The sequence below is a fragment of the Culex pipiens genome, chromosome 2, assembly GCF_016801865.2.
Source record: "Culex pipiens pallens isolate TS chromosome 2, TS_CPP_V2, whole genome shotgun sequence".
Classification (NCBI taxonomy): Eukaryota; Metazoa; Arthropoda; class Insecta; order Diptera; family Culicidae; genus Culex; species Culex pipiens.
Window position 1 is genome coordinate 53,325,037 of NC_068938.1, and position 26,302 is coordinate 53,351,338.

Consider the following 26,302-nt stretch of genomic DNA (forward strand, 5'->3'; position numbering starts at 1 on the left):
AACTAGTATTCTTTTCCTCAATACAAGAAAATTTCAGAAACCAAATTTCAAACTTTCCGTCAGATTAGCAGTTTGGCTTTGCTTACAAACATCGCTAAATACTTGTACTAGCGTGATGCACCCGCACCGAAACCCTGCTGGTTTTCCGAGACGAGCTAACAAATCGAACCAATGTGTGTCGGGTTCATTATGGGAAACATTTATGTTATTTATTGGGTTGACGCGCGACTCGCTCAGTCAGCCAAAAAGTCAGCACCGTTGCCTTTCTGTTGCTATTGCTGCTTTATTTTGAGACATTTATGTCAACAGACGACACAGCGGTAAAAGAAATGCTGACGGGAGGAAAATAAACACTTGAGTGTTATGGGGTGTGACGTGACGGGTGAGGATGCGTTTTTCCACTTGTTTTTCAGCGATTTGTGTTTGTTGAATGTGGAACCTGATCCATCACGAGGTAGGAGGCTGATTAGTGAGATTTGTGATGAGAGGTTCTTATGTTGTTAGAGGAAATTTTGTGTCTAGTGATGATGATGATTATAAACGTTAGTTTTAAAATAAATAGCATTTTGTTAAAAACAAAAAAACAATATTAAAGTATATTGAGATTCAACATGATTTTCTCACAAGCAGTATTTTCAACACAATATATATTGTCTTGTTTCTCAGTCTTAAGCTTGTTAACTTTATAAACAGTTGTTTTAGTTGCATTCTGAAAAATTACCCGTCGAATGCAACCATAAACCATTAGAGCATGAAAGAAAACATGCAATTTCTTTGGAAGGCTGCATATCAAATCAATTATTCGAAAGAGTAATTTTAATTTTACTATCGTCAGTGAGGGTAACATTGGATCAAAGTGAATTTTTACGGATTTTGCAATTTCTCAGGTTCTTTTCAATGAAACTTTAATGAGAATGAGCATGGTTGACTGCCAATGAGCTGCTACTCCGAGGTTCTTTTCAATGAAACTTGAATCTGTTTATAGGGTTGTGTAGAGGTCATCCATAGAAAACTTTGCTGAGAAAATCACGTTTCTAGAACAAATCGTGTCATTTTGGCAGAGCTGTCTTAATTGAAGGTACGTTTTTGACCAAAATTAAATTACTTGTTTTGATCCATTCTTCGAATTCAATTTAGTTTCATTTAACATAATGTCACCCCCTTTAAGGAGTGAGATTGGGTCAATTTTCAAACGATTGGTAGAATTAATCAAATGCCACCATATTTTGGGAAAAGTTTGGTAAACAATCTAAGAACAACCCTATGTTTTTAACGATTCATCGATATCATTTACATTATTGTTGTTACGTTCTTAGAAATCGCGGGAGATGTATGTTTTTTGACCCACAGTCACCCCCACCGACGGTACTTTGATTCAAGAGGTGAAATTATTTTAATAATAATGAATTGGTTATGAGTAGTTCTCTAGATTTTCGCAAATTATTTGGCGATATTTGATTTATTTTTTTTTATGAAACATTGTTCATACATTCTCTTTGGCAAAAGAAGCAATTTTGCATCATTAGTTTTTTTTTTTGATTCGAAAAATGTTTTTTCAATATTGAAAACGTGATCAATTGAATTTTAAAGATTTTTTTAAGATACTAAACCAAACTAGCGATTGAAAAGTACTCTAGCAAATTTTTGATAAATTGCACCGTTTTGGAGTTATAGTTACCTATATGTTTTATTTTTGGAATAAATAAACGCTTTTCGTAACTTTAAGAAAAAAAAATCATCCCTGAAAATTTCCAACAATTTTCGCTCTGAGACTTTAAAAATCAGACAATAAGTTTCTAAAATACAGCCTCACAAAGAATGTGAACCGATGAGAATGAGTTTTTTTTTAAGAGTCACCTAATCAGCCTCTTATTTTCAACTGACAATATTTTGAAAACTATTCGTTCGTAGGTTTTTCAATGTAAAAAAATAACATTTAATTAAAAAATATTTCTAAAATATTAAATGCGGATAGTATCTTTTTGTACACGTTTTCAAAAGTAATCCATTTAAAATATGATTTAAAAAAAATTAAATAATCATCTCAGATTTTTCAGGCATTTTCAAACAGTGAGCATTAATAGTAGTTTATGCAACAAGTCGCAAAAAGATGATTTTTCAGCACGAGTTGTACATGTATCCAACGAAGTTAACCGAGTTCCATACAACATAACGTTTACGGAGGAAACTTTTTCTAATATCTGTTTCTATATAAAAAAAATGTGTTTTTATATGATGATGTTTTCTGCCCACCATTGAAAAAACGGCTAATATCCACTTTTGGCAAAAACGAGATATTAGCACCAGGTGGTAGAGGATGTTTCAACGCATCTTCTGAAACTTGAATTTCACTAAAATAGTGTTTAGATTTGGCTGCCGATACGAAAAACCAAACGGCTAATATGCCTCTCTTGTGGGAAATTGCCTTGAAGGAGATTTTGCGACAAACACTAAAACGCGTTTTTCTCGGAATACTTGATTTGGCATAATAACCGAATTTTCAATTATGGGCAGTTTTGTCTTAACTATTTTGGAGTAATTACAGGAAAAATATAATAAAAAAAATAATTATATTTGAAAAAAGTTACGTAACTTATTTTATTTATTTGGTAAATTCACGGGCAAAGATTGAAATAATAACAATTTAACAACTTCTGCTGACCGCATAAATGTCCCATTTGCAAAAATAACATTCTGCCACCATAGGGCTATAAAAGTTTTTTTTTTGTGGTTTTCTTACTAAAAGATTTCATATTTCAGAGTCAGCCCATGTAGCAAACTTGTTTTTCAACAGTTGTAATAACTATTGTTTAACTATTTTGGTCAAATAGTCAGTTGTTTGCTACTTGAGAGTTTACATAATTAACAAAAAAAATCTTTGTTGTAGATTGAATTTAACGGAAGAAGGAAGGCAATCATCATAATTTTTTCTTCCTTGTTCTGCTTTTATTCAATTTTTCAAGTATTTTATTTAAATTGCAAACAAGTAAGGATCATAAACATTTTATTGAAAGTTTTCGTCCCTAGACCCTGGTTAAGCTCAATAGGAGGGAGAAAAAAAAACTAAATCTGAAATTTCAAGCATCAAGCAAAAGTTTAACGTATTTTCCTAAGGTGGTCTAAGGAATGAAATTTTGTAAAATGCATGAAAGTGCAAAAATACATGTTATTTTTTTTTATTTTTATTTTATTTTTTTATTTGGCTAAAATCTGTCCTAAGAGGTAACTTTTGTCCCTAATGACTAATTTGAGCTCCATTTATCGGTACCGTAAAACGGGGTGACTTTGATAGCCGGGGTGACTTTGATAGGTTTGCGATTTTTCCGCAAAATGAAGAGTACAATTAAAATACGTAAGGAATGGTTCAGAAACATACTGACCGTGGTAGAGAAGTGTTCAAAGTACCTCAAGAAGAACTTTTCATAAATTTTTGAAAGGTTTATAAAGTTAGTTAACTATAGTTAAGAAAATTGTTGATGGAAGTCATTTTTTAACTTCTGAAAGTGTCATGATTTTCTCAATGGACATGATTTTTTAACGGAAAACGGAAAGCATTTTCGGATTCTTTGGACAATTTTCCACTAGGAGAAGGCTAAATATGTTTGTAAATAATAAATAATATGTGTTTTTGAAACACAATTAAAAAAAAATCAAATTTATAGGCAATTTCAGTTGAACAAATTTCATGTAAAATGTGAAAACTTGTGATTCGTGCTTCGGATTCAGTATAAAATGCAATATAAATCGATAATTTTATAAACATAACTAGTTTTAACAAATTTCAGGCAAAATTCCAACTTTTTACCAATTTTATTTAAAATTTATATGTATTTTGTGAAAAAGCTTATAGACTAAGTTAACTTGACATAAACATTGTTTTTTTTTACAAGCTATATCAGCTACTTTAGTGATGTTACATTTAACGTACAAATAAAGTTTGAACATCTTAAATATGATTTTAACAAGAAAAACTATGACTATCAAAGTCACACCGTAATTAAAACTACTATTTTTAAACTATTTTTCTAAACACTATTGAAAAAACTTTTTTTTTCTAAAATAGTGCATGGACTTTGTGTGGCCTACCCCAGTACATGTTTTAAAAATAATAATCTTGAGAAAAACCTTACCTGTTGGAAAATATTCTAAAAACAAATTGAAATCCTATCAAAGTCACCGGGTTTACGGTATCTTGTGAAGGAAGAGCGGGCCTTCCATTCCATATAAAAAAGTCGTGTATTTCAAAAGTTTGCAGCCAAAGAGACATTAGATATCAAAGGAACTTTTATGTAAAACTAGCCTTTCCCGACAAACTTCGTTTTGCCTTTTTTTCGTTTGCTGACGTTTGTGATTTTTTGCTTATTCAGCCTTCTGTGATCAAAATATGATTTTCCGTAACTTTCTCCATACAATCTGCAGATTTTCCGGAATAGGTTCAAGAGTGGCAAAAGTTGTAACTTTTTGGCGTAAGAACCTTTATTGGACTTATACGAACCCAACACAACAAAGAGCACCTCGATCCGACGTTCCGTGTTGAATTGATTCGCGTTCGAACAAAACCGTCGAAATTTTTTATATATATAGATTGGACCCCCGATTTGATGGCATGCATACAAAAAAAAATTATAGGAAATAATTAAAATTAGAAGGAAATCGATCAGGTTTTTAGAATAAAACAAAATATAACTTTAATAATATTATCTGATAAAAACAAATTTAAACCTTTGTTAAAAAATATCAAAAATCAAACATACCAACAAATCCATTGTAATACCACTTTTACATCTGCCCTACAAAAACCCAAAATCCCGCAGCGATTCACTTTAACTGTCGTGCTAGCCATTAAAATGAAATACTACTACCTGGGGCCATAAATTTCCTTTGGTCGGGAATAATTCCTCCAGTTGCCGTGTTACATTTGGAAGTGAAATAAATTTCACCAGCAGAGGGCCACTACTCTTCCCGTGGGCCACTTTAGAGGGCAAGATTTCCTCCGATGGAGCATCGCTGGAATCACCGGAACTTCAGAACAACAGAATTCCATCACAAGAGTTTGCTTGCAGCCACGGCGTTGTCAGCGTCTTTTTTCCTCAAAAGCGCGGAGCCAAATTTTCCGGTGAAAAACAATAAAAACTCCAAAACAAGTCAGACATCAGACAGTCGAGCGGCAGGGCTTAGATGCCAAGTCTAGTGTGTCTCTACGCCGTGTGGACACACAAAACCACCGAAAAGAGGCGCGCATCGTTAAAAGAGAGCTGCTCCTCGTGCCATTTATAAATATAACGCCACCGCAACGGAAAAAGAGTTGGTTTTCCCGGTTCCGAGGAAAACAAGTGAGCGGCGGCAAGCCGTTGAAAAGATCAAAGGTATTAATTTAACACAATTAAAATCAAATTTATTGCCTTCTAATGCGCACATAATGAGCCGTTTCCTATGGCGTGGCGCGGTCGGGGTTTTCTCCTTAAGGGGCATTGTGTGGGCCCTTTGCCAACAAAAGTGGCTTTTCTTCTGGGAAAGTAAACACGACGACGCGAATGGCAGGCAAGGGAAAACTAATCCTTTCGGTCAGGTTTGTCTATTTGAGGGAAGCGTTAATTTGTTTAACAGATTATTTTTTTCCTTTCTTCATTTCTTTGAAATAAAATTTAAAAAAATCCATTTTTGTTTTTTATGATCATATTTGATCCCCAAACTACAAAAAAAAATCCTATAAAGTACTAAATTTTCACTAACCTTTCGATGTACGCCGCGGTCGCGAACGCTTTGGCCGTCTCCAGGGCAATGTTGATCTGATCCGCCGTAACGGTAGCTGATTTATTGTGGTGCCCACCCCTTCCCTCCGCCGCTCCTCCTCCCCCATAAACTGGCACCGCCGTTGCACCTGCTGCGCCAGGTTTCTCCGCAATCGGTGACAGATTAGCCGCGATGGGACTCTTCATGGCGCGCAGCACATCCGGGCTGGTCAGTTTGTACGGAATTGGTTGCGCCGCCGTGGTCGAGCTTTCGCGAATCGCCCCCACCGGCAGGGACTTGGGCCGGGGTTGAAGCGGGGGTGGAGGTCGGACGTACTGCTCGAGCCACGGGCCTCGCCGGGAGGGCGCCGGACCGGTGTCCGGGATTTTTTCGTAGATATGATAATTGCTGCGAATCGATTCGTATAAATTGTCCTTTGGCATCAATTTGGCAGTGGGTTGAGGTTTCAGGGTGGTGCTGGACCGGCGGTTGGACTCTTTGCTCGGAGCTGCGTTGGTGCAGTTTTCTGAGGAAATGAAATAATAGTTTAAATTAAATAAAATTATTAAAAAAAGGCTAAAGAATTTATCATACCTCCATCAAACGCAGTTTGGCTCAACAAGTGCCGCTCGTAGATGTCCAACAGCAGCTTTGGTGCCATTTTGGAACCACCATTGCCCAGACCAGTTGGAAGAGGCAGTTGCTGTTTTGGCAGCCGAGAACCACCCGCCATCGTCGTTGTCGACTGCTTTTGATTTACACCGGTCTTTGCGTTGTTCTGCAGATAATCAGCCTTTTCAAATGCGACCTGCTGAACGGGCAACGCTGCTGGCTGTCGACTGGCAGCATTAGCGTATGGATCAGGTATTTGGACGGGCAGTGGCAGCAGCATCGGTTGATTAAATATTCCGGCATTGTTCGGATCGACCCTTCCCACCGCGGAGGGGTCGTCTTGACGAAGAAGAACGAGGTGGCCATATTTTTGCTGAAGCTGCTGCTGATGTTGCTGCTGGAGAAGGTGCTGCTGCTGCTGGAAGTGATGGTGGTGCCGCTGCAGATCGGCCCGAGAGCCGGAACCGGTCCGCTTGATGGCCGCCATCGTGCTGCCTATCTGGCGGGGCCGGTGCACGGAGGCCTGTGTGCATGAATTTATATTAATTAAAGGCGAGAGCCGTGCCCCGATGTGACGGGAATGGCTAGGACGGAGGGGTGGTATTCAGTCAAAATTAAATTTATTTTAGTTTTGATATAAAGTCGTTTTTGCGAATTTATTATCATTTTTACAGGAAAAATTTAAACTTTTGATTAGAGTTTTTGCAGTTTCAATGCCTTTAAAATTGCGTGTAATGAAATTCCTCCATTATTTCATTTTTTTTTCTTTTCTTAAAAACAGTTTAGTAAGCGGTTCAATTGCTGAGTTATACACAGCTAAAAAAGTAGTAATCCAGCTGCGTGTAAAAGGCCTGGGTGTAAAATAAATATTGCATTATTTTATGCAATTTTATGTGATTTTACACCCTGAAATATGTAGCCCATCAGTATTAACCGAAATGTTAAGCTCATATATGCGTTTATCCTTGCAGCATTTCATCGGTCTGATGGCCGAGTGGGCTAAGGCGCCAGTCCTTAATGTTGGTGCTGGGTTTGAATCCCGTCGGTTGCAACTTTTTTTTTGTGTTTGCAAAAATTGTACATGCAGTGTGTAATATTAAGTGTTTATTTTGACGAAGGTGATGTGCATGCTTTTGCATGCGATTTTACCATCGGATTTTTTGCTGTGTAGTCATGTTGATAACATGTCAAATCGTGTAAAAAAACACATGAAACAATTTTGTGGAAGTTTGCTAATTGTCGAAAAGAGTAAAAAAATAAGTCTCGTCTGTGTGTAATCCGTGAAATTCACCGTTGGCAGTAAAATCTGGTCAATACCGTGAAATACCGCAAAATGCGAAATGATCTGTCAAAAAATTGCTCCTTAGTGTAATACTTTGATTATTGAATTGAAACAAACCGCATGGCAGGCATAACGGAAGTTTTCAAAATAAATTTAAAATTATTACATAATAAATTAAAATCTTATTTTAATTTAATAATGTTCATCAAAAACCTTTCACGAAATGCAGGTAAAAAAAGCAAAGCAATCCACTTTAACGACCCCCGGGTCTTTTGTGGGCTCTGTTGCAAGTTTCTGCTCATTTCTAGGCGTCCGAAGGTTATGTGTGGTGAGTCACTCAAAACCTCTTTTACGCTAATGGACCGACGTTTTACTTCCCCATCCGATAGAAGGCGTGACCAGGCAAATCTCGTCTCGAAAAATGCCACCGGGTCCGTCTGGGATTGAACCCAGGCCATACTGGGGTGAGAGGCTACCACGCTAACCACTGTGCAACCGGACCCGGGTTTACGAAATGCAGGTAATCAGATGTAAATAAACAGCAAAATGAGCTTAGAGTGTAAATTGCCATGGATAATACAATGTGAAATTAAATGAAGAAAACTCAAAGCAATTTTTAAAAAATAGCTGTCAAATTTAGTAACATGAACAATTTGAGGTAAATTCAAAATAATATGTATATTTCAGACAGAATAACTTTTTTTTCTATTTTGTTTTAAAATTTAATACAAAATTATATATTTTTTAAAATTTTTAAAACATTTTTCAAATGACTCTTTTTGCTGAAAATCACTTTTATTTAACTATTTTACTGATTCTACTTTTGGTGAATTCAAATGTTCTTCGTATATTCAATACTCAAACTTCTAAAGTCTCACGAAAAATCTGGATAGTAAATTCAACAGTTAAACATTTTGTGAGATTTGATATAAATTTATTCATCAAAAATATACATATTGTGTACCGTAATACATATATTTCTTATTTTTAATGTAACTTTCCTTAACACAATTCTTCTAAACAAACACATTTTTGAATATTAACCAAACAACTTTCAGACTACCGTGATATTGCCAATGTTTTTAATTGGCCGCGAAATTTATTTTTTTTGCCGTTAAAAATCACTAGCCCTACCTTTTGGATAATAATGCGCATTTATGCATAGAAATATTTTAAATAAATTAAATTTATACTATTTTGCATAAACCAGTTCCGTGGATACACAAAATATTTTGTACTATAAAGTCAGAGTTTTGAATTCAATTTCCGATCAGAAATTTTTGAAAGTAGCTATGACTATTTTTTAATCTCTGGGTTGTTCTAAAAACCCTGTCTCAAATATTTAAACAGCATCATATTTTTTTAAAAGCTGAACTAAATTGAATTTGGCAGTTACATACAAATTTGTTTCAATGTCATAATTGTTGGTAACGCCAAAAACGAGATATTTTTATTTGTTTTGTATTAAAATCAATTTTGTTATCGAAAAGTAGTTTACAAAGTCGAGTACAGAACACTAATGAAATCTGCAAGTAGTAAACGATACTAATAACAAAAAGGAAATGAACACCTGGTCTCTTTCGTATGCACAGTAAATCATTCTGCTACCAAAGAAACCACAAAAAGTTTATTGAAATTCAAAAATATCTTACTGTGTTCGAATTAAGAAGATTATTTATATTAAAAATAACATATTCCCTCAACTCTGGCCGAGGTTGAGGTCCAAAGAAAATGAATTACACGATAAATCATGTACTAGAAGGTATTATAATACATGATGCAAATTAAAATGCAAGTTTCAAGAAAATAGACATCAAATCACATGGAATTTTCTTATTTTACATGAGATTTGTCAGATTTAATTGATTTCTTGCTTTAAGTTAACTAAATTTTCATTTAAATTGATTATTCCACGTAGTGGAAAATACACTTTTTATTATGTGTGAAAGAGGAGAGACAAAAATTATTAATATGCTTTGAACACTGCAATGGAAAATATAAACAATGTAATATTTATTTATATTCTAAATATTTTTAAACCAGCTGAAACGTATTAAAAATTTAATAAACGCAAGAGATTGAAATAATTTTAAGGTAATTGCACGTCTATTTTAGAGGATATATAATATTCAACCAATTAAATGTGCAACCTTCCAAAATTTATCTTGATTCTGTATAAGATTGCAATTTTTGTTTTTGTTTGAATCGTTATGATTAAGCACGACCACATACCCGGTGAAATCACCAAATCGATCAAGAAAACCGATCTCAACATATAGATAAAACAAATCTGGAGTTTTTTTTGAAAAGGTCAAATTAACCAAATTTTCAGTTTTTGCTTTTTAAGTATTTTTTCATACCCCTGGCTCAAGGCGGTTTCAAAAACACCCAAAAAACAAAAACTGCAAATTTGGTTTATTGGACCTTTTCAAAAAAAAACTCCAGAAATGTTCATAGCATTTTTGTTTGGACAGCTGCCAAAAATCTGTAAAGAAACGTACCTTATATCTTCTTTGGTCTTGGATAAATCACCCACAAAATTTTAGCCAAATAAAAAAAATCAGGCTGAGATATTTATAAAAAAAAAGTTTTTATTTAATATATTTTTTATCCTAATTTGATCACGATAACTGAATACCACCCTCACAATTCCTGTTTGCATTTCACGCTTCAAAATACTCACGAATGTAGGCTGCTGCTGCATCGCGTTTTCCATCTTTGCCGTGCAACTGACTTTTCCACTGCATTTGTGTAGGTGTTTTTGTTGGTATGTATATGAAAATTCACCAGCAAACGCCACCGAGTTCCAGAGCGTTGCATTTGGGTAGTGCATCATAGTTGTTGTGGTTGCATTTGTTGTGATGTTGCATAAAAGCCGGGAGAAGTGAAAAAACAGGGAAAAATTATAACTCTGTGCGAGGGAAGGAAAATCCGTTCAAGAGGAGCGAGAGTGTGTTTTCCAGGCCAAAAGTTGAAACTTTCAAATTAAAGCGCCTACGTGGCATGCAACCGGCAGAGCACATCGCCGGCGATGTTTTTAAAGTGGTTTACGTTCGCTCGCTTTAATCTTTAAAATTTCGGCCTCTCCCTCTTTCCGCATGTTGGTTATGTTTTATGCTCGGCAGCAGACAGTACAGGGATGCGGCTGATGAGATTCTCTACTCACATTTTGGTCTCTTGTTGAATGACCGGCGGAGGCTGTTGTTGCTGTTGAGACTGAAGTGCGGGAATGTTTGTTTTGACGGGCAGTTTTCGGCGCGTCGACGTCGTTGGACCTGGTCCTGGTTGCTGGTTCCGGGTGGCGCCATTCTTGCGGTCCATTCCTAGGGCTACTTCCTGGCACCTCCCTCTCTTGCCAAGTGGTAAAGCCTATTTATGCATCGGACGGTGTTGTCGGTGCATCATTCAGTCTGGAATTGGTCGAAATATAAGGTGGGCAGATTAATTAAATGATAAGGAAAAGTTTGCAATGAATAGGAGCTGAGGGAGAAGGGGAAACTGGACTTTAAACTGAAAAAAATAAATAATCAAGAAACGCATTCAGTGATCAGCTTGTTTTACAAATTATGAAGATTCTGGAATACGTACAGTATAAATTGAAAACATATAGATTTTTATTTTTTGTTGATGTTGGAAATCATCGCTTTTACAAATTTAGTCAAATTGATTTGGGATTGAGTTCGTAAATGCAACAATTTTGGAATTTAAAGACAGCAATACCATAGGTCATGTTTCTAGCTTGAATATTTCTTCAATTATATCTACAGATGAAACATATTATCGTACCCAACAACACAAGACAATCTTCGCGGTAACAGTTAATACCCCTCCATCAAATCACTACTAATATTCACACTTCCTCAAGTGGTCGACGTTCCTCCCCAAAATCCTGAACAGCAGCTAAAGAAAAAAAGAGTAGAATACCGCCTCCTATTACCAAACCACTGACTGACTGACACCAAGAGCAGTTTTTGCCCCCAGGCAATAGTTCATGATACTCTCTCGTCATAACTCCCAGGCCTATTCGCTGTCAACTTTATCATCAACAATCGTCCAACAGCTACTACTGCTGCCAACTGCCACGACCTACCCTGGGCCAGATATTCAACGCCCCTCTCTCTCTTGAAAGTGTTTTTTCGTACATATCGTATGTCGCATTAGTGCTCGCTTTAATGCTTTGCCTCTGTTTCCCTCTCTACTGCTGTTTTGTTTTGTTTTGATTCCCTCCTGATCCTCCACTTCTGCGAGCGCCTTTCAAAATTTGTTGGTGTTGTAACAACTTGCCCTTTTCGACATTTTTATAAATTCCTAAACCAACGTCGATGCCGTGCTATTATGTCGCACGTGCATTTTGGGCCAAATTGAGTTAAGAACGCCATATTGTGCAGCTCACAATGCCTCACCTTTCAATCTTCACAGAACCCCAAAATTCGAGTCCAATTCTGAGATATTCAATAAATACCGAAAAAACTTCGTGCATGTTTGTCACTTTTCATATGAAAGAAGTTTCAATCTTGTTGTGCCATCTTGACACACTCTGAAAATTGATGTAAGTGCGACAATCGGGCAAAGGGATTTCAGATCAGAACCCGTTTGACACACGTACAAGCCCGACTACCGTAAACATTTGTAATTATAACTCGGTACTCCGGGATCTAAATTCAACCAAAACATGTTTGTTATTGTTTACATTGCGTGCTTTGTTTTTGTTCATTCAAGGTCAAACATCAAAACGCGTTTTTCTCGAAACGTCAAAAAGCAACGTGCGACAAGATAGCACGACAACGTCGATATGATGTATGAGATACAGTAGGACAAATGCGTGTTTTCGGTGACTCACGACCCCGAGTCGAGATCAACAAGACGACTTTATTGATTTCCTTCCAACTGGCTAAACGTGCCTGGAATTCTGTCCAAACCGTCTGCGGATGTCCAACAATTGCTACCTCAATTCTTTCCCTAGACGAACTCATTTGTATATTTATGATGAATGTGGCCCCCCGACGAAGTCGCCGACCCGCCAAAGATGAACTTCAGGGCAGGCAGCCAGTCAGCCAGCAAACGTAAACAATTATCGTGTTTGTTTATGCTGTTCATAAACCGTGTTGTTGAGCGTTTGAAGTCGGAGTTATTCTTTCCACACACACACACGATCAAAGTTGTTTTCTTCGACGAACCCTGAACCTCGAACACGTGCCACCGGAAGTTGCACAAATAGCTACCTTCCGCGCACTTAGGTTGCCATTCAAGGGGAATGTCGATCCCATCAATTGCCAAATTTTTCTCAAACGACTCGTCAATAGGGTTGAGAAATGTGGCTTGCTGATGATGTCACGCGGACCGTTTCTACGGATGCTGCCCGACGGCGGAACGTACCGTGAAATTTCAATTACTGACAGTTGCGGGTGTTTGAAATACGATAGAGAGGGAGCTAAATGGGAGCGTGTCTATCGCTTGAAAGATTGAACTGATGTTTTGCCATGTCCCAGGAATGATGATGAAGTCATCTGGGATCAGTTTTCGGAGATATGTTGCAAACTTTAAGTCAATGTGTCACGTCTTGATCTTAAAAACATTCGGCGAAATTACAAAATAATGTTCCAGAAAGTAAGCATTTCTGAACACTGCTTTAGATAATTAAAAAGATTAAGTTTTTATTTTCATATTGAAATCTTTAGAGTTCAGTAAGTAACAAGGAAAATTTGAAGAAATCAGATATTTTTGAGGTTATCACATGAGATTTGAACCACAGCCGGCAAAAAGTTATGCAATCTCCCGCAACAACCCTGTTCAAAAACATTGCCAATTCCGTGTCCCCAATCAAAGAAAGGGACCGCTACGGCCACAAGCGTCTTTATGACACTTATTGGCGGGCCACATGATCCAAGTGCACTTAAACCCTCTCTCAGCCAAAGACCCCGTGACTCGGTTGATATCTAAATCCATAAAACAAGTTTTGCCTTAACGATGAGTTCGATCGCGCACAGATTGGGCTCCGTAAGTGGATCGTCAATGAATTAACTCTTCGATATTCAAAACTTTACCAAAATTGACGAATTAATTTCGGCTTGCGTGACCGGGGCTAAGTAATTTATGCCTTAAGATAACCGCGACGACGAATGGCAAGTATTTAATTGAATTCACGCGCCCGCGGGCCCGGCGCAGAAATGTCCCAAATTGGCCGTTTATCGCGGGTCGTCCATTCCGGCCCAGCAGATAAATTTCACGATCGTCTGAGGAGTCGCTTCTGGTTGCGCTGCTTTATGCATATTGTCACGGCATTGCAGTCATTTTTGGGGGGTAGCATATCCAGTTTTGTGGTATCCATAATGGAATAAATATTTCTTTTATTGGTTGATTTTACGAGCCGACCTCCCCTCTTCAAGAGAGGGAACCTCGAAGCGCGCTTTTTGGCGCAGTTTTGCCCGTGTAATCGCGAGTCCGAAAGTGGCAATAAGCTTGATTGGTGTCCAACGAGGTTAATTTGCTTGACAGAAGCCACAGAAATTAATTGTGTATCTTGGTTTCATTCGAGGATATTTAATCTACAATTTTCTACATTTTTGTACTTTTGAAAAAGGTCTGTCATTGGATTAGTTTGCGAAAACAATTTAAACACCTGTCAACTCTTTAGCACTATCCGAGCCTCAGCAGAGTACATAAATTATTCCAGCAGTTCATAAATTTCGAATGCACCTTGAAATCAATAAATCACCTCACCCCTCTAGTCCATAACAAAACCCAGCTTCGAAGTACTTTTGTGTCACTCCATGCTGCAAAACCCTTTAACACACAATCCCCCTCTTTTAAACATCTCGAAATAAACCACAAGCCTCAAATAACAACATTTTTAGATTAACACAAAACTAGGCAATCAAGATGTAAGTTCAAGAGTGGCATAGTTCTGCCCCTCAACCCATCCTCGATCTCCCCCTCAAACTCCCATAAAATGCACGTGATTTATGTTGCTTCCCCGCACATTTTTATGGTTTAATTGAAAAACCACCAAGATGGCACTCGTTGCAAACTCTCTGCTTTAACTCCAAACCCATAAGAAGGCACACTTGAGGCGGGATAGGTCAAGTGTTGCGCCAAGTTTTGTGAACGTAGCCACATTTTGCGCACATTTTAAAGTGTCTGTTTCTGGAGAAGACTGAAATAGTTGAAGCTGCCGCCGTCGGCGACCACACTAGAAGATAAACAGATTTTGAAATTCCTGGGAATTCCCGAACGAGTTATGCTGCTGAGCTATCGGTGGCGGGATCTGGATAGTGTTTTCTAGTGAGCAGAAGCATCGTGAATGGTGGAGCGAAATGGGAACGAAACAGTTGGATCGATGTGTTACTTTGTGGTGGAATGAACCGAAAATGGATTGGTTTGGAAATTCTCGGAAGAATAAACTAAATCTCATTTCAATCTCATCTCAATCTCATCTCAATCTCATCTCAATCTCATCTCAATCTCATCTCAATCTCATCTCAATCTCATCTCAATCTCATCTCAATCTCATCTCAATCTCATCTCAATCTCATCTCAATCTCATCTCAATCTCATCTCAATCTCATCTCAATCTCATCTCAATCTCATCTCAATCTCATCTCAATCTCATCTCAATCTCATCTCAATCTCATCTCAATCTCATCTCAATCTCATCTCAATCTCATCTCAATCTCATCTCAATCTCATCTCAATCTCATCTGAATCTCATCTGAATCTCATCTCAATCTCATCTCAATCTTAACCAATTGTGATTGAATCAATTTTAATTGAATCAATTGTGATTGAATCAATTGTGATTCAATCAATTGTGATTGAATCAATTGTGATTCAATCAATTGTGATTGAATCAATTGTGATTCAATCAATTGTGATTAAATCAATTGTGATTGAGATTGTGATTGAGATTGAGATTGACATTATGATTGAATCAATTTTGATTGAATCAATTGTGATTGAATCAATTGTGATTGAATCAATTGTGATTGAATCAATTGTGATTGAATCAATTGTGATTGAATCAATTGTGATTGAATCAATTGTGATTGAATCAATTGTGATTGAATCAATTGTGATTGGATCAATTGTGATTGGAACAATTGTTATTGAATCAATTGTGATTGAATCAATTGTGATTGAATCAATCGTGTTTGAATCAATTGTGATTGAATCAATTGTGATTGAATCAATTGTGATTGAATCAATTGTGATTGAATCAATTATGACTGAATCAATTATGACTGAATCAATTGTGATTGAATCAATTGTGATTGAATGAATTGTGATTGAATCAATTGTGATTGAATCAATTGTGATTGAATTAATTGCGGTTGAATCAATTGTGATTGAATCAATTGTGATTCAATCAATTGTGATTAAATCAATTGTGATTGAGATTGTGATTGAGATTGAGATTGACATTATGATTGAATCAATTTTGATTGAATCAATTGTGAGTGAATCAATTGTGAGTGAATCAATTGTGATTGAATCAATTGTGATTGAATCAATTATGACTGAATCAATTATGACTGAATCAATTATGACTGAATCAATTGTGATTGAATCAATTGTGATTGAATCAATTGTGATTGAATTAATTGTGATTGAATCAATTGTGATTGAATTAATTGCGGTTGAATCAATTATGATTGAATCAATTGTGATTCAATCAATTGTGATTAAATCAATTGTGATTGAGATTGTGATTGAGATTGAGATTGACATTATGATTGAATCAATTTTGATTGAATCAATTGTGAGTGAATCAATTGTGAGTGAATCAATTGTGATTGAAACAATTGTGAGTGAATCAATTGTGATTGAATAAATTGTGATTGAATCAATTGTGATTGAATCAATTGTGATTGTATCAATTGTGATTGAATCAATTGTTATTAAATCAATTGTAATTAAATCAATTTTGATTGAATTATTTGTAATTGATTAAATTGTGATTTTTCTCTATTTTGATTGAATAAAATGTGATTTTTTTTCTATTGTGATTGTATAAATTGTGATTGAATCAATTGAGATTAAATCAATTGAGATTGAGTTTGCGATTGCCATTGCGATTGAGATTGAGATTGAGGTTGAGATTGAGATTGAGATTGAGATTGAGATTGAGATTGAGATTGAGATTGAGATTGAGATTGAGATTGAGATTGACATTGACATTGACATTGACATTGACATTGACATTGAGATTGAGATTGAGATTGAGATTGAGATTGAGATTGAGATTCAGATTGAGATTGAGATTGTGAATGAGATTGTGAATGAGATTGTGAATGAGATGTGACTGCAAAGCTTAAAATAAAGCGTTTTCTCGCAGGACTTCAATAAAGTAATAAATATTCAAAAATTAGGTTAACCACATAAATCCTTCATACAAAATCCGACAGGTAACCCCGAAAAAATCTCCAGCATAATTACGTTCTCCAGCATGTACCTCTCTCCATTCACAACCGCGTAATCTGCTTCATGTGACCACTTTTTTGTTCGCGACAGCCATAAATTCCGAAATTAATAATCCACCCATAACTCAGGCCTCAATTTGTTGGCGGCGTCGTAATGGTCGCAATAAAATATACGACCGCGAACCAACAAGTCGCTGAAATTTACACGCACTCCCTCGCCCATCGATTCAAGATGTTCCCTCGGTGGAGCAGAACCGGATCGACCTTTCGGCGTGCATCTCGTGCAAACTTGACAGTATACCGGCCATGCCGAAGAGATGGCAAAGTAATCACCAAAAATTAACGCAAACCCAGTGACCTGCATCTTCAAAGGACGATGACTTTTACGTTGGATATCAAATTTCCAAGTGCACTTTGTGTTGCGCGAGAACCGTAAAAGTTAAGATGTTAACTGCGTGGACACTTCGACAGCTGACACGGCATTCGACACGCAAAATTGGACGCACTGCAATGAATGGCAGACATTCATAAAGATCTGGACGACGTGATCGCTGCGTCATCGAACGGTCGATCGACGGAAAAAAAGTTTCCCTTCAAAGATAACCTGGTGCCGATAAGGGAAAGAGAGTGGTAATCAATTAATAAACGCGTTATTTATGCGACGTGTGCAGCTCGACTTTTTTCAGTTAATTTTTGACAGCGCAACAGATCTCGCTTTTAATTGGTACTTGTGTTTGGAACCGTATAGCCTCAAGGTGTTCCGTTGAGCCACTTCTTCCAGGAACGTGCGGGGAGAAAAACGTGAACATATAAAGCATAAGGAGAATTGGCGGTGCGCCATGAATGCGAAATTCCAACCCGCCACAGAGAGAGAGCGAGCTAACGGAAAAATGGGTTGTAATTTACGTTACACGAAGTGGTCACGAAACAGTTGTAAATTTGTATGTTTTGACATGTCATTGGTGCGAAGAGCTGAGGAATGAGAGTGAGTATTTGCTGGGATGGGCTGGGAAAGTCTGGAGTTGCACTCAAAATTGACATTTCAAAATATTTAATTTTTAATACTCGAAAAATTCATGCTGAAAAATCTGATAAAATTAATTCAACAAAAAAATTATGTCTGCAAAATAAAAAAAAACTAATTTCAGAGTGTCTTCACCAAATGGCACTAACAGATTCGCACTTTGTACCACCCACTCAGCACAAACATATTTCTTCCCTTCGTGGTTCTTCAAGCAAAACAATTTTCCCACCGACAACCATCATCAGATCTGTATCACATGAACCGCCACAACATCGTCGTCAGCAGCGCAATGCTAAAGTTTAATCAAAGTACAAAATTTATGCGCATTTTAACGCAAGCAAAAAAAGAGAAAGAAGCAGAAGCAACTTGATATCGGTGCGTGTCATCTCCGTACTCTTGTCTTGTCGCGGTAGTTTGGCATCTTCCTGGTGTAATTATACATTTTGAGCGAGCACGCAAAGTCGTTTATTAAATTATGAAAATGTGAAGATCTCGTGACAACGATGATCATTTAAATGCCTCATAAGACGTGATTTGTGAGATAACAGCTTGTTTTTGTATCATTACCTAATTGGAAGCCCTGTTGAAGAGGAAATCTGAGCATAATGACAGTCGCCTCGTTCGTCTTTTCATAACTGTTGATGGTAATTGACTGCATTATAAAGTCAATTCTTTCTCCTAAAGACATTCTGATGATATCGCATTCCATCAAAGCAGAAAATCGTCTAAAAAGGAGTACAGAAAAAAAGCTCAACTCATGCACTCATGACCTTAAAGATATCATTACGTGCCCTCAAGCGAAATTGATGTTGTGGTGAACCACAACACGCTTACAATTAACTCATCAACTAACCCGTTAACCACTCTCTAACCACGGGCTGCATTTCCGACCGCCTTGAGGAGCGTACTTCCTTTTTACTTCTGCAAAGGAAACCTTGCTCTATGAATCATCTGCCCGTCGAAGACGTCGGCCTTCCCCCGTATCACGACTGTGCCGACCCGTCCCTCCTTTTGGCCAATTTATGAATGATTTCATAAGCACTTATATTCGCCCCGTTTTCCGTCGCGGTCTGGCTGGCAATCGTGAATAACATCGCTTTTCATGCCTTTTGCCATCTAACTTGGGTATACGTACAGGAATCAAACAGATGAAAATCGGAAGGACTAGTTGTTCATGGAAAAAATATGTGCTTGAGTAAATGTTATGAAAACGTAGAACTTGCGTAGAACAGTGTAAAGATTAGCTCTTTAATTTGAAAGTATTTTTGTGAAAATAATTAATATTGTATTAACTGTGGGAGTAGCCAAGGCTGACTGGTTACGGTGTTCGCTTTCTAAGTGAATGGTCCTGGGTTCGATTCCCATCTGCTCCCAACGAGAAAGTATAGGAAATATTAATCTTGAAACTCTGAACATGAACGAAAAAACAAAGTCGCCCGAGTCGATGTTTGATCCCCCGTCCTTTGGATTGGTAAGCAAAAATGCTAACCACTACGCCATCACGGCTTGGTGAGCTATGTCTGGAATTTGGAATACTGTTACTATCAAACTATATACGCGCTGGGTCCTTGTCCATTTGACAAGGGTTCGGAAGTTCTAAATAACGTTTGAACCCGATTGGTGCAAACGTTCTTCAGGGTGGGGCTTGTCGATAAAGCTGAAGTACCTCGCGCTCGGCTAGCCAGCGTAGAAATGGGTCACCGAAGCTCGGCAGAGCTAACACCTACCAAATGCCTATGCGAGTTATTTGCATGTATAGAATGTAGATCTAAAAATACATGGAAACAACTCAATTTGTAAGAAGCGGCCGCGTGGTCCCGTTTGGTTGGTTGCACACACACACACACACAATAATTAATATTGTATTAACTGTTATATGCACTGTTGATATGATTAAATAGATTATATAGCAGAAAATATCGAAAATTTAGTAAAAAAGCACACTCTCAGTTTTTGAGTAATATAAGTATATTTAGAAATGCATCATTTGTTTTCCCTGCAATTTTCTAAAAAAAATCATATTAGGATATTTGAATTCCAAAAATTAATTCATCATCTCATACTGTTTGGAACATTAAGTTAAACAATGATTTTCCATGTTATTTTAAAAATGCAAAAAAGCTAATTTATTTTGTAAGAATGCTAAATGTGATCGGTTTTTTTTTGCAATGTTTCAAATTGCTAAATTCGGACAGAAATTCCTGTAATTTTTCAAAACTAGAAAATTTTATATTATGTCCCAGTGTTTCCGAAATTGAAAATATACATATTTTGGTTTAAAAATTCTGAAGAGTTGAATTAATTAGGCTTATTAAGGACAATCACGTTGAAATTATAGTGTTTAGATCTGCAAATGCTTCATATATTTTCTTTGTAAATTTGTATATTTTTAAGAGATAAGATATTCAATTAACTTATATTTATTCTTTTTTTTTAATATATTTTTTCCTTCTTTCTAGGAGAAATGTTACGAGTTGCGACATTTGAAGAAGAAATATTTTTTCACAATGCTTTGATATTTATGTTTGATTTTGATTTACACAGAAAAAGAACAACAAAATTAGTACACCAATATCAAAATTCAATGCTTTAAATTCTACTGTCTCTGTTTAGCCTGTAGCCCCGATTCGTCCTAGTTGAGGGTAGTGATTGTCTGTCCAAATGCTATCTAAAACTGCTGTTCCTGTTCAGAATGTAGTCTAGATTATCACCAGTTAACTCCCGCCTCTAGGTGGGATTCGATCTAAAAATTCACCAAAAATCAAATTTTCACCCAATTTTTCGATCTACACAGAAAAAAAAATCATGGTTATATATCATCTGGGAAAGGGTACATCTTTTATGTCAGAAAAAAGGTGTAATTTTAGCTCTGGAAATGTGTAATTTTACCTCTTTTCTGGTATAATTTCAATTTTTCAGTCTAAATTGAGGTAAAATTACATCATAAAAGAGGTAATATTGAACCTTCCAAAATTACAGCTTCCAAATTTACATTATTTTTTACTGTGATATAAAAAGCATTCGAATGAAGAACTTTAAAAATTTGAGAAGAATTCAGGGTAGGAAGTTTGACTTGTTTTATCTGACTTTGCCAATGTTTTAAAAAATGTTAAATTTTTAGGGGTTATCTTTGGCTGTGTTTAATAAACATTTTCTTAATTTTAAGTAAAAAGAAGTATGCAATAATTTTTGTAGTGTCTCAGACTATGTCCTACGCAGTTTTTATTAAAACAATTTAAATGAAAATGGTTCCATTCTTTAGCGAAAAATATGAAAAACAAGCAAAAAAAAGTGACTGTAAAAACAAGAAAAAATCAGTACGGCAAAATGTTATGATATGAGGTGGTAGAACAGGCCATAGACTACCACAAACAAACATAAACTAAACAAGATAAATGCAAATTAAAATACTAAAAATGAAACAAAAAAAAACATAAAACAAGAGAAGTAAAGTTTTTCATAGAACAAAAGTTGCCCAAAATGACCTCCAAGCACAGGAAAAATAAAAAAAATAAGCAGTAGAGGGTTAAGCTCTACATGGTTCAATGATCATTTCGAAACTTTCTCGAGATTGTGACGCTGAAATTTCAAAGTAATTGCAGTTTTAGTGAAAAAAATGATTTTCCCGTTCTCGTCATTTGTCCGTTAAACATGTTTTTGAAACTTCAAGGAATCTGATAAAAATATTTCAGACATAGGGTCTTTGGTATCGAGTAAGCCAAATCAGCATTTCAAGTTTTCATACGACTTTTTCAAACATAAGGTTAGATTGTCAAAACTCCAATTTATTTTTCTTTAACGGTACACATCAACCATAGCTTTTGCACCCAGATTTCTGTTACAGACATTTTAGTATCTTCAATACTACGGGAACTATCGATAGTTTTTAATTTTTTATTCATCCCCTAAATTACTGTCATCGTAGTTATTTGCAACAAAGTTTGACCATTTTTACAATCAGATTCTTGCAGATTTGGGTCCGTAAGTTTGACAATTTTGGAATAAGAAGACAACAACTTCCTTGGTTGCTGTGCACCCTTAAAGGTCCAATCAAGCACCTTACATTTGCGATCAAAAGTGCTAAATTCACTTGAAATGGTGCAGAGTAAAAATGTGTTTTTTGCAAAAATCGACGAAAATGATTATTTTTCGGACCACCCTAATACGACGTATGCTACCCTAAAAGCCAAACATAAACATACGGGTCAAACTATTTCAGCTAAGAAACCCCTCTACAATTTGGGTTTTATATCGAACCATGCTGTTTTTATAGGGTATTGCTGAATGATAGATTTGGTTACAAAAATTTACGCAAATCGGCACTTTTCAATATAGAGAAATAAATGATCGGGGTTGAAAAGTCTTAACATTAGAAGTAGAATAGCTTCAAATCACATCGTTTTAAGTACTTTTCAACATTCTTAAAAAAATGAACCAAATTATTTTAATGCTGCTGAATTTTCAATAATGCAATAACAACAAAAATCATCAAAATCACAAAACCACTTTATTAAAAAATATTTTTAGATTTACCAAAAACAAAATAAATGAATTATTAGTCATATAATCTTAGTAAGCCAAACAACATGCAGAAATAGTGAACATTATATTACTTACAATTAATTTATTTTGTTTTTGGTAAATCTAAAAATATTTTTTAATTAGGTGGTTTTGTGATTTTAAAGATTCCTATTCCTGTTGTTTTCATATTTTTCGCTTGTGATGTAAAATAAGTGCCTTTTATAAACATTACATATTTTTTTCAGAACTTATAGTTTAAAACAATTCGTTAAATTATTGAAACAAATTTTGTTAAAAATATATTTTTTTAAAATTCTGATTTGTAATCATGAATACTATTTACTGGCCTGGCCTTTTTCTGTATCAAAAATATGATAATGTATTTCATATTCTGTTTTATCACAATGACGATTTTTTAGTCGTAAATGTTTGAAGAATAGGTTCAAAACAATATCGAAAAAAGCCAATAAGATAGAGCATCATATATGAAACATCTTAATTCATTTTTTTGGAAAAAAAATACTCAAAGACAAATTTAATCGTGAACACTTCCACAATAAAATAAAACCTCTCAACACTTATTGCAACCATATGCAAAGTGTTGCTGGGCTCTCTCCCTTTTCCCTTCCTCTGTTAGCAGAACCGCGCAAAATACGCCACCCGAAGAATGCCCCGTCGGTTGGTTAGTGCACAAAAGGGCATGCACATTTTTTTTGTAGCTGTTATGTTTTATGAGTGCATTCTTCATGTATCGAGGCGTCACGAGCGCAAAAATGCATAAGAAAGAAGGCATCGAGGCAATTAATTGCCGTGCGGATGTTGGCACTTTGAAATGCCATCGCATCTATTGAGTTATGAGTGCGAGGAATGAATTGAATGGAAGGGGTTTGAGGTTATAGAGGGAGGGGAGGATGATTTTCAGAAATTAAAAAAAAGCTATGATGTTGTGGGTGAAATTGATTTATTGTTAGTTTAAATGTTTTTCGAATGAGGTTTAACGATTCTTTTTAAATCATAATTAAATCATCTAAGTTTTAATAATTTTATGAGTTTAATTCATAACTGATCCAAAAAGCAAAACTTTTTTTTGTGTTTTCATGGTTCAATTTATCGAGTGTGAATCTTATCTCAAGTAACAATCCTTAAAAACCTTCAGAAAGCATTTATTCCAATAACAGTGGTTCAACACCGCAGCACTTTTCCAGAATTGGCCAAATCACGCATCCGATACCAATCTCTTTCCGAATACAGGTGCCCAAAACCTAATTTATCATCCAAAGTGGGTCAGTGTCACCACCGGTCAGCCCCTATCCATTACCCCGAGAGCAGCAGCCCCAGGAACTGGAATGAATTAGCTGCCATTTAGTTGGACGACGTTATTAATTTGTAGCCGCCGCCGATCCCCAATGGCCTGGGTTAGCTCGGGTTGAGCCCCCCAAGTCAACCTTAATTACCTCCGTTTTGCTGCGAAAGTAATCATACCTCTGGCAAGCGAGCGGAATGTAACCAGATTGTGAGCAGCCTTTAAATTGATCACATGGCGTTGGATTTCCAAGGGTCCGGGGAGGAGAAGCCCGGGTACTAAACTGGTCGATCACGATCACTTCGATGGCCAAGCAAGTGTTCCCTCGGGGCACCCATAGTCCACTTGCAGTTGCGGGTTGTGGTTGGAAATTGCTTGGTGACTGTTTTGCGTCATATTCGATTAACTCCGGACCGATCTGCGTGTTCTGCAGTGCTGCTAGTTGATACTCTAAGATCGCTATCAATTATGACTGCGCTAACAGGGCAGGTAATTGCTTGTTATCACACTTGTTATTAAAAGAAAAAAGGATTTTATTTCAAGCTGTACCGATATCTGTGGTCAGTGGTTCGGAAACATTTGATTTATCGTGTGTTGTGTGCTATCTTATGACAACAACCATTTTGGTTGAAAATGTAACCCGATTCTGGAAATTCGCATATAATTATGAAAAAGCGGAAATGGATATGGATATTCTCTACCAACTCACACGAAATCCGGAAAAGTCCTAAGGGATCTTTTGACCCTGATCAGGAATCCATTTTTTTTAATTATCTCGTGACAGAGGAGTGGTACGACCCCTTTAAATTTTTGAACATGCGAAAAAATGGTGTTTTCAATAATTTGCAGCCTGAAATTTGGTGTCAAAGGGACTTTTATGTAAAATTGGACGCCCAATTTGATGACGTACTCAAAATTCCGAAAAAACGTATTTTTCATCGAAAAAAAAAAACACAAAAAAGCATGGTTTTTAATAGAAAGGGTTAGGCCGATGCAAATATTTAAAAAAGTTTTTGTCCCTCGGCCCTGACCGAGGTCAAGGGGGGGGCAAAAAAATTAAAAAATATAAAAATTTAAATAACAAGCCATAGTCTTCACAATTAAATGAAAAAAGTGTTTTAAAATGCATTTTACACTAGTTCAGTTGTTTTGCAATCATTAGTTTTCAAAAAATCTAAGACCTGACAAAAACAAAAATTGTATCGAAAAAAAAGATTTTGCATCAAAAATTTTCAAAAAATCTTAAGATTTTTTAATAAACCCAAACATGCTAAAAATGATTTTAAATGCAGAAGAATGTATTTTAATTTGATTTCAGTTGGTTGCACTTGAATTTTCATTGAAATTTTGAAGTTTATTGTAAAAATATTTTTTTTGCCCCCTGATTTTTCGGGCCAATTTTGAAGGTGGGGGGGGGGGGGGGGTGACAAAAACTTTTAAAACATTTTTTTTGTACCAGCCTTATCGTCGATAATATTATCGTCGGTGACGTTATTCTTGGTTAATATTTTTTTGATAATATGGTATGTTTCAAAGTATAAATACCGTCATCATTGGGTCTGGGGGTGAGATTGCGTCATACAAAAATGTCATCATTGGGTCTGGGGGTGAGATTGCGTCATACAAAAATGTTTTAGAGTTTTTTTTAATGAAATACTCAAATTTTCACAAAATACCGTATTTTCTCGAAAATACTCAAATTTTTATAATTCGCAATATGGGTATCAAACGATTCGAAATTTTGCATGCATTTTCACTGTTTTAGAGTTTTTTGAATGAAATACTCAAATTTTCACAAAATACTGTATTTTTTGAAAGTACTAAAATTTTCATGATCTGCAATATGGCTATCAAATGAAGCGAAATTTAACCTGCTTTTTATTCAAAAAACTCTAAAACAGTTAAAATACATGCAAAATTTCGAATCGTTTGATACCCATATTGTGAATCATGAAAATTTGAGTATTTTCGAGAAAATACGGTATTTTGTGAAAATTTGAGTATTTCATTCAAAAAACTCTAAAACAGTGAAAATGCAGGCAAAACTTCGAATCGTTTAATACTCATATTGCAAATTATAAACATTTTAGTACTTTTTTAAAAAATACGATATTTTGTGATTTTTTTAGTATTCATACTTTGAAACTTACCATTTTATCAAAAAAAAATTATTGAGAGGAAGCTTTCAAGGAAGAAAATTCAACATAATTTCGTTGGTTTTAGTCAATTTTAGAAAGATATTAAATATAAGTTAAAGTCGATAAAATTATCGCAGATAGAATTATAGATTATTATATTAAAATTAAATTAAAATTGCGATACCTTAAAAATTTTAACAATGGCCTATACTTTTTTTGGTATCAAAAGTTGCATCTTTCAATTATGAAATTAAATAAAACTGTTAACTAATT

The 26,302-nt window shown here is 35.8% G+C and overlaps 1 protein-coding gene across 2 annotated transcripts in view; it reads right to left on the reverse strand.

The window, feature by feature from the left end:
- The window catches only part of LOC120426235 (kinesin-like protein CG14535), a 293,320-nt gene that overhangs the window by 229,197 nt on the left and 37,821 nt on the right, over positions 1–26,302 (reverse strand). For both annotated transcript variants that reach the window (XM_039590972.2, XM_052708688.1), the window contains exons 3-6: positions 10,794–11,037; positions 10,311–10,368; positions 6,328–6,868; positions 5,734–6,259 (exon numbers count right to left, since the gene is read on the reverse strand). In XM_039590972.2, coding sequence (XP_039446906.2) covers positions 5,734–6,259; positions 6,328–6,868; positions 10,311–10,368; positions 10,794–10,948 — 1,280 coding nt within the window. In that variant the 5' untranslated portion in view covers positions 10,949–11,037. The remainder of the gene's footprint in view (positions 1–5,733; positions 6,260–6,327; positions 6,869–10,310; positions 10,369–10,793; positions 11,038–26,302) is intronic.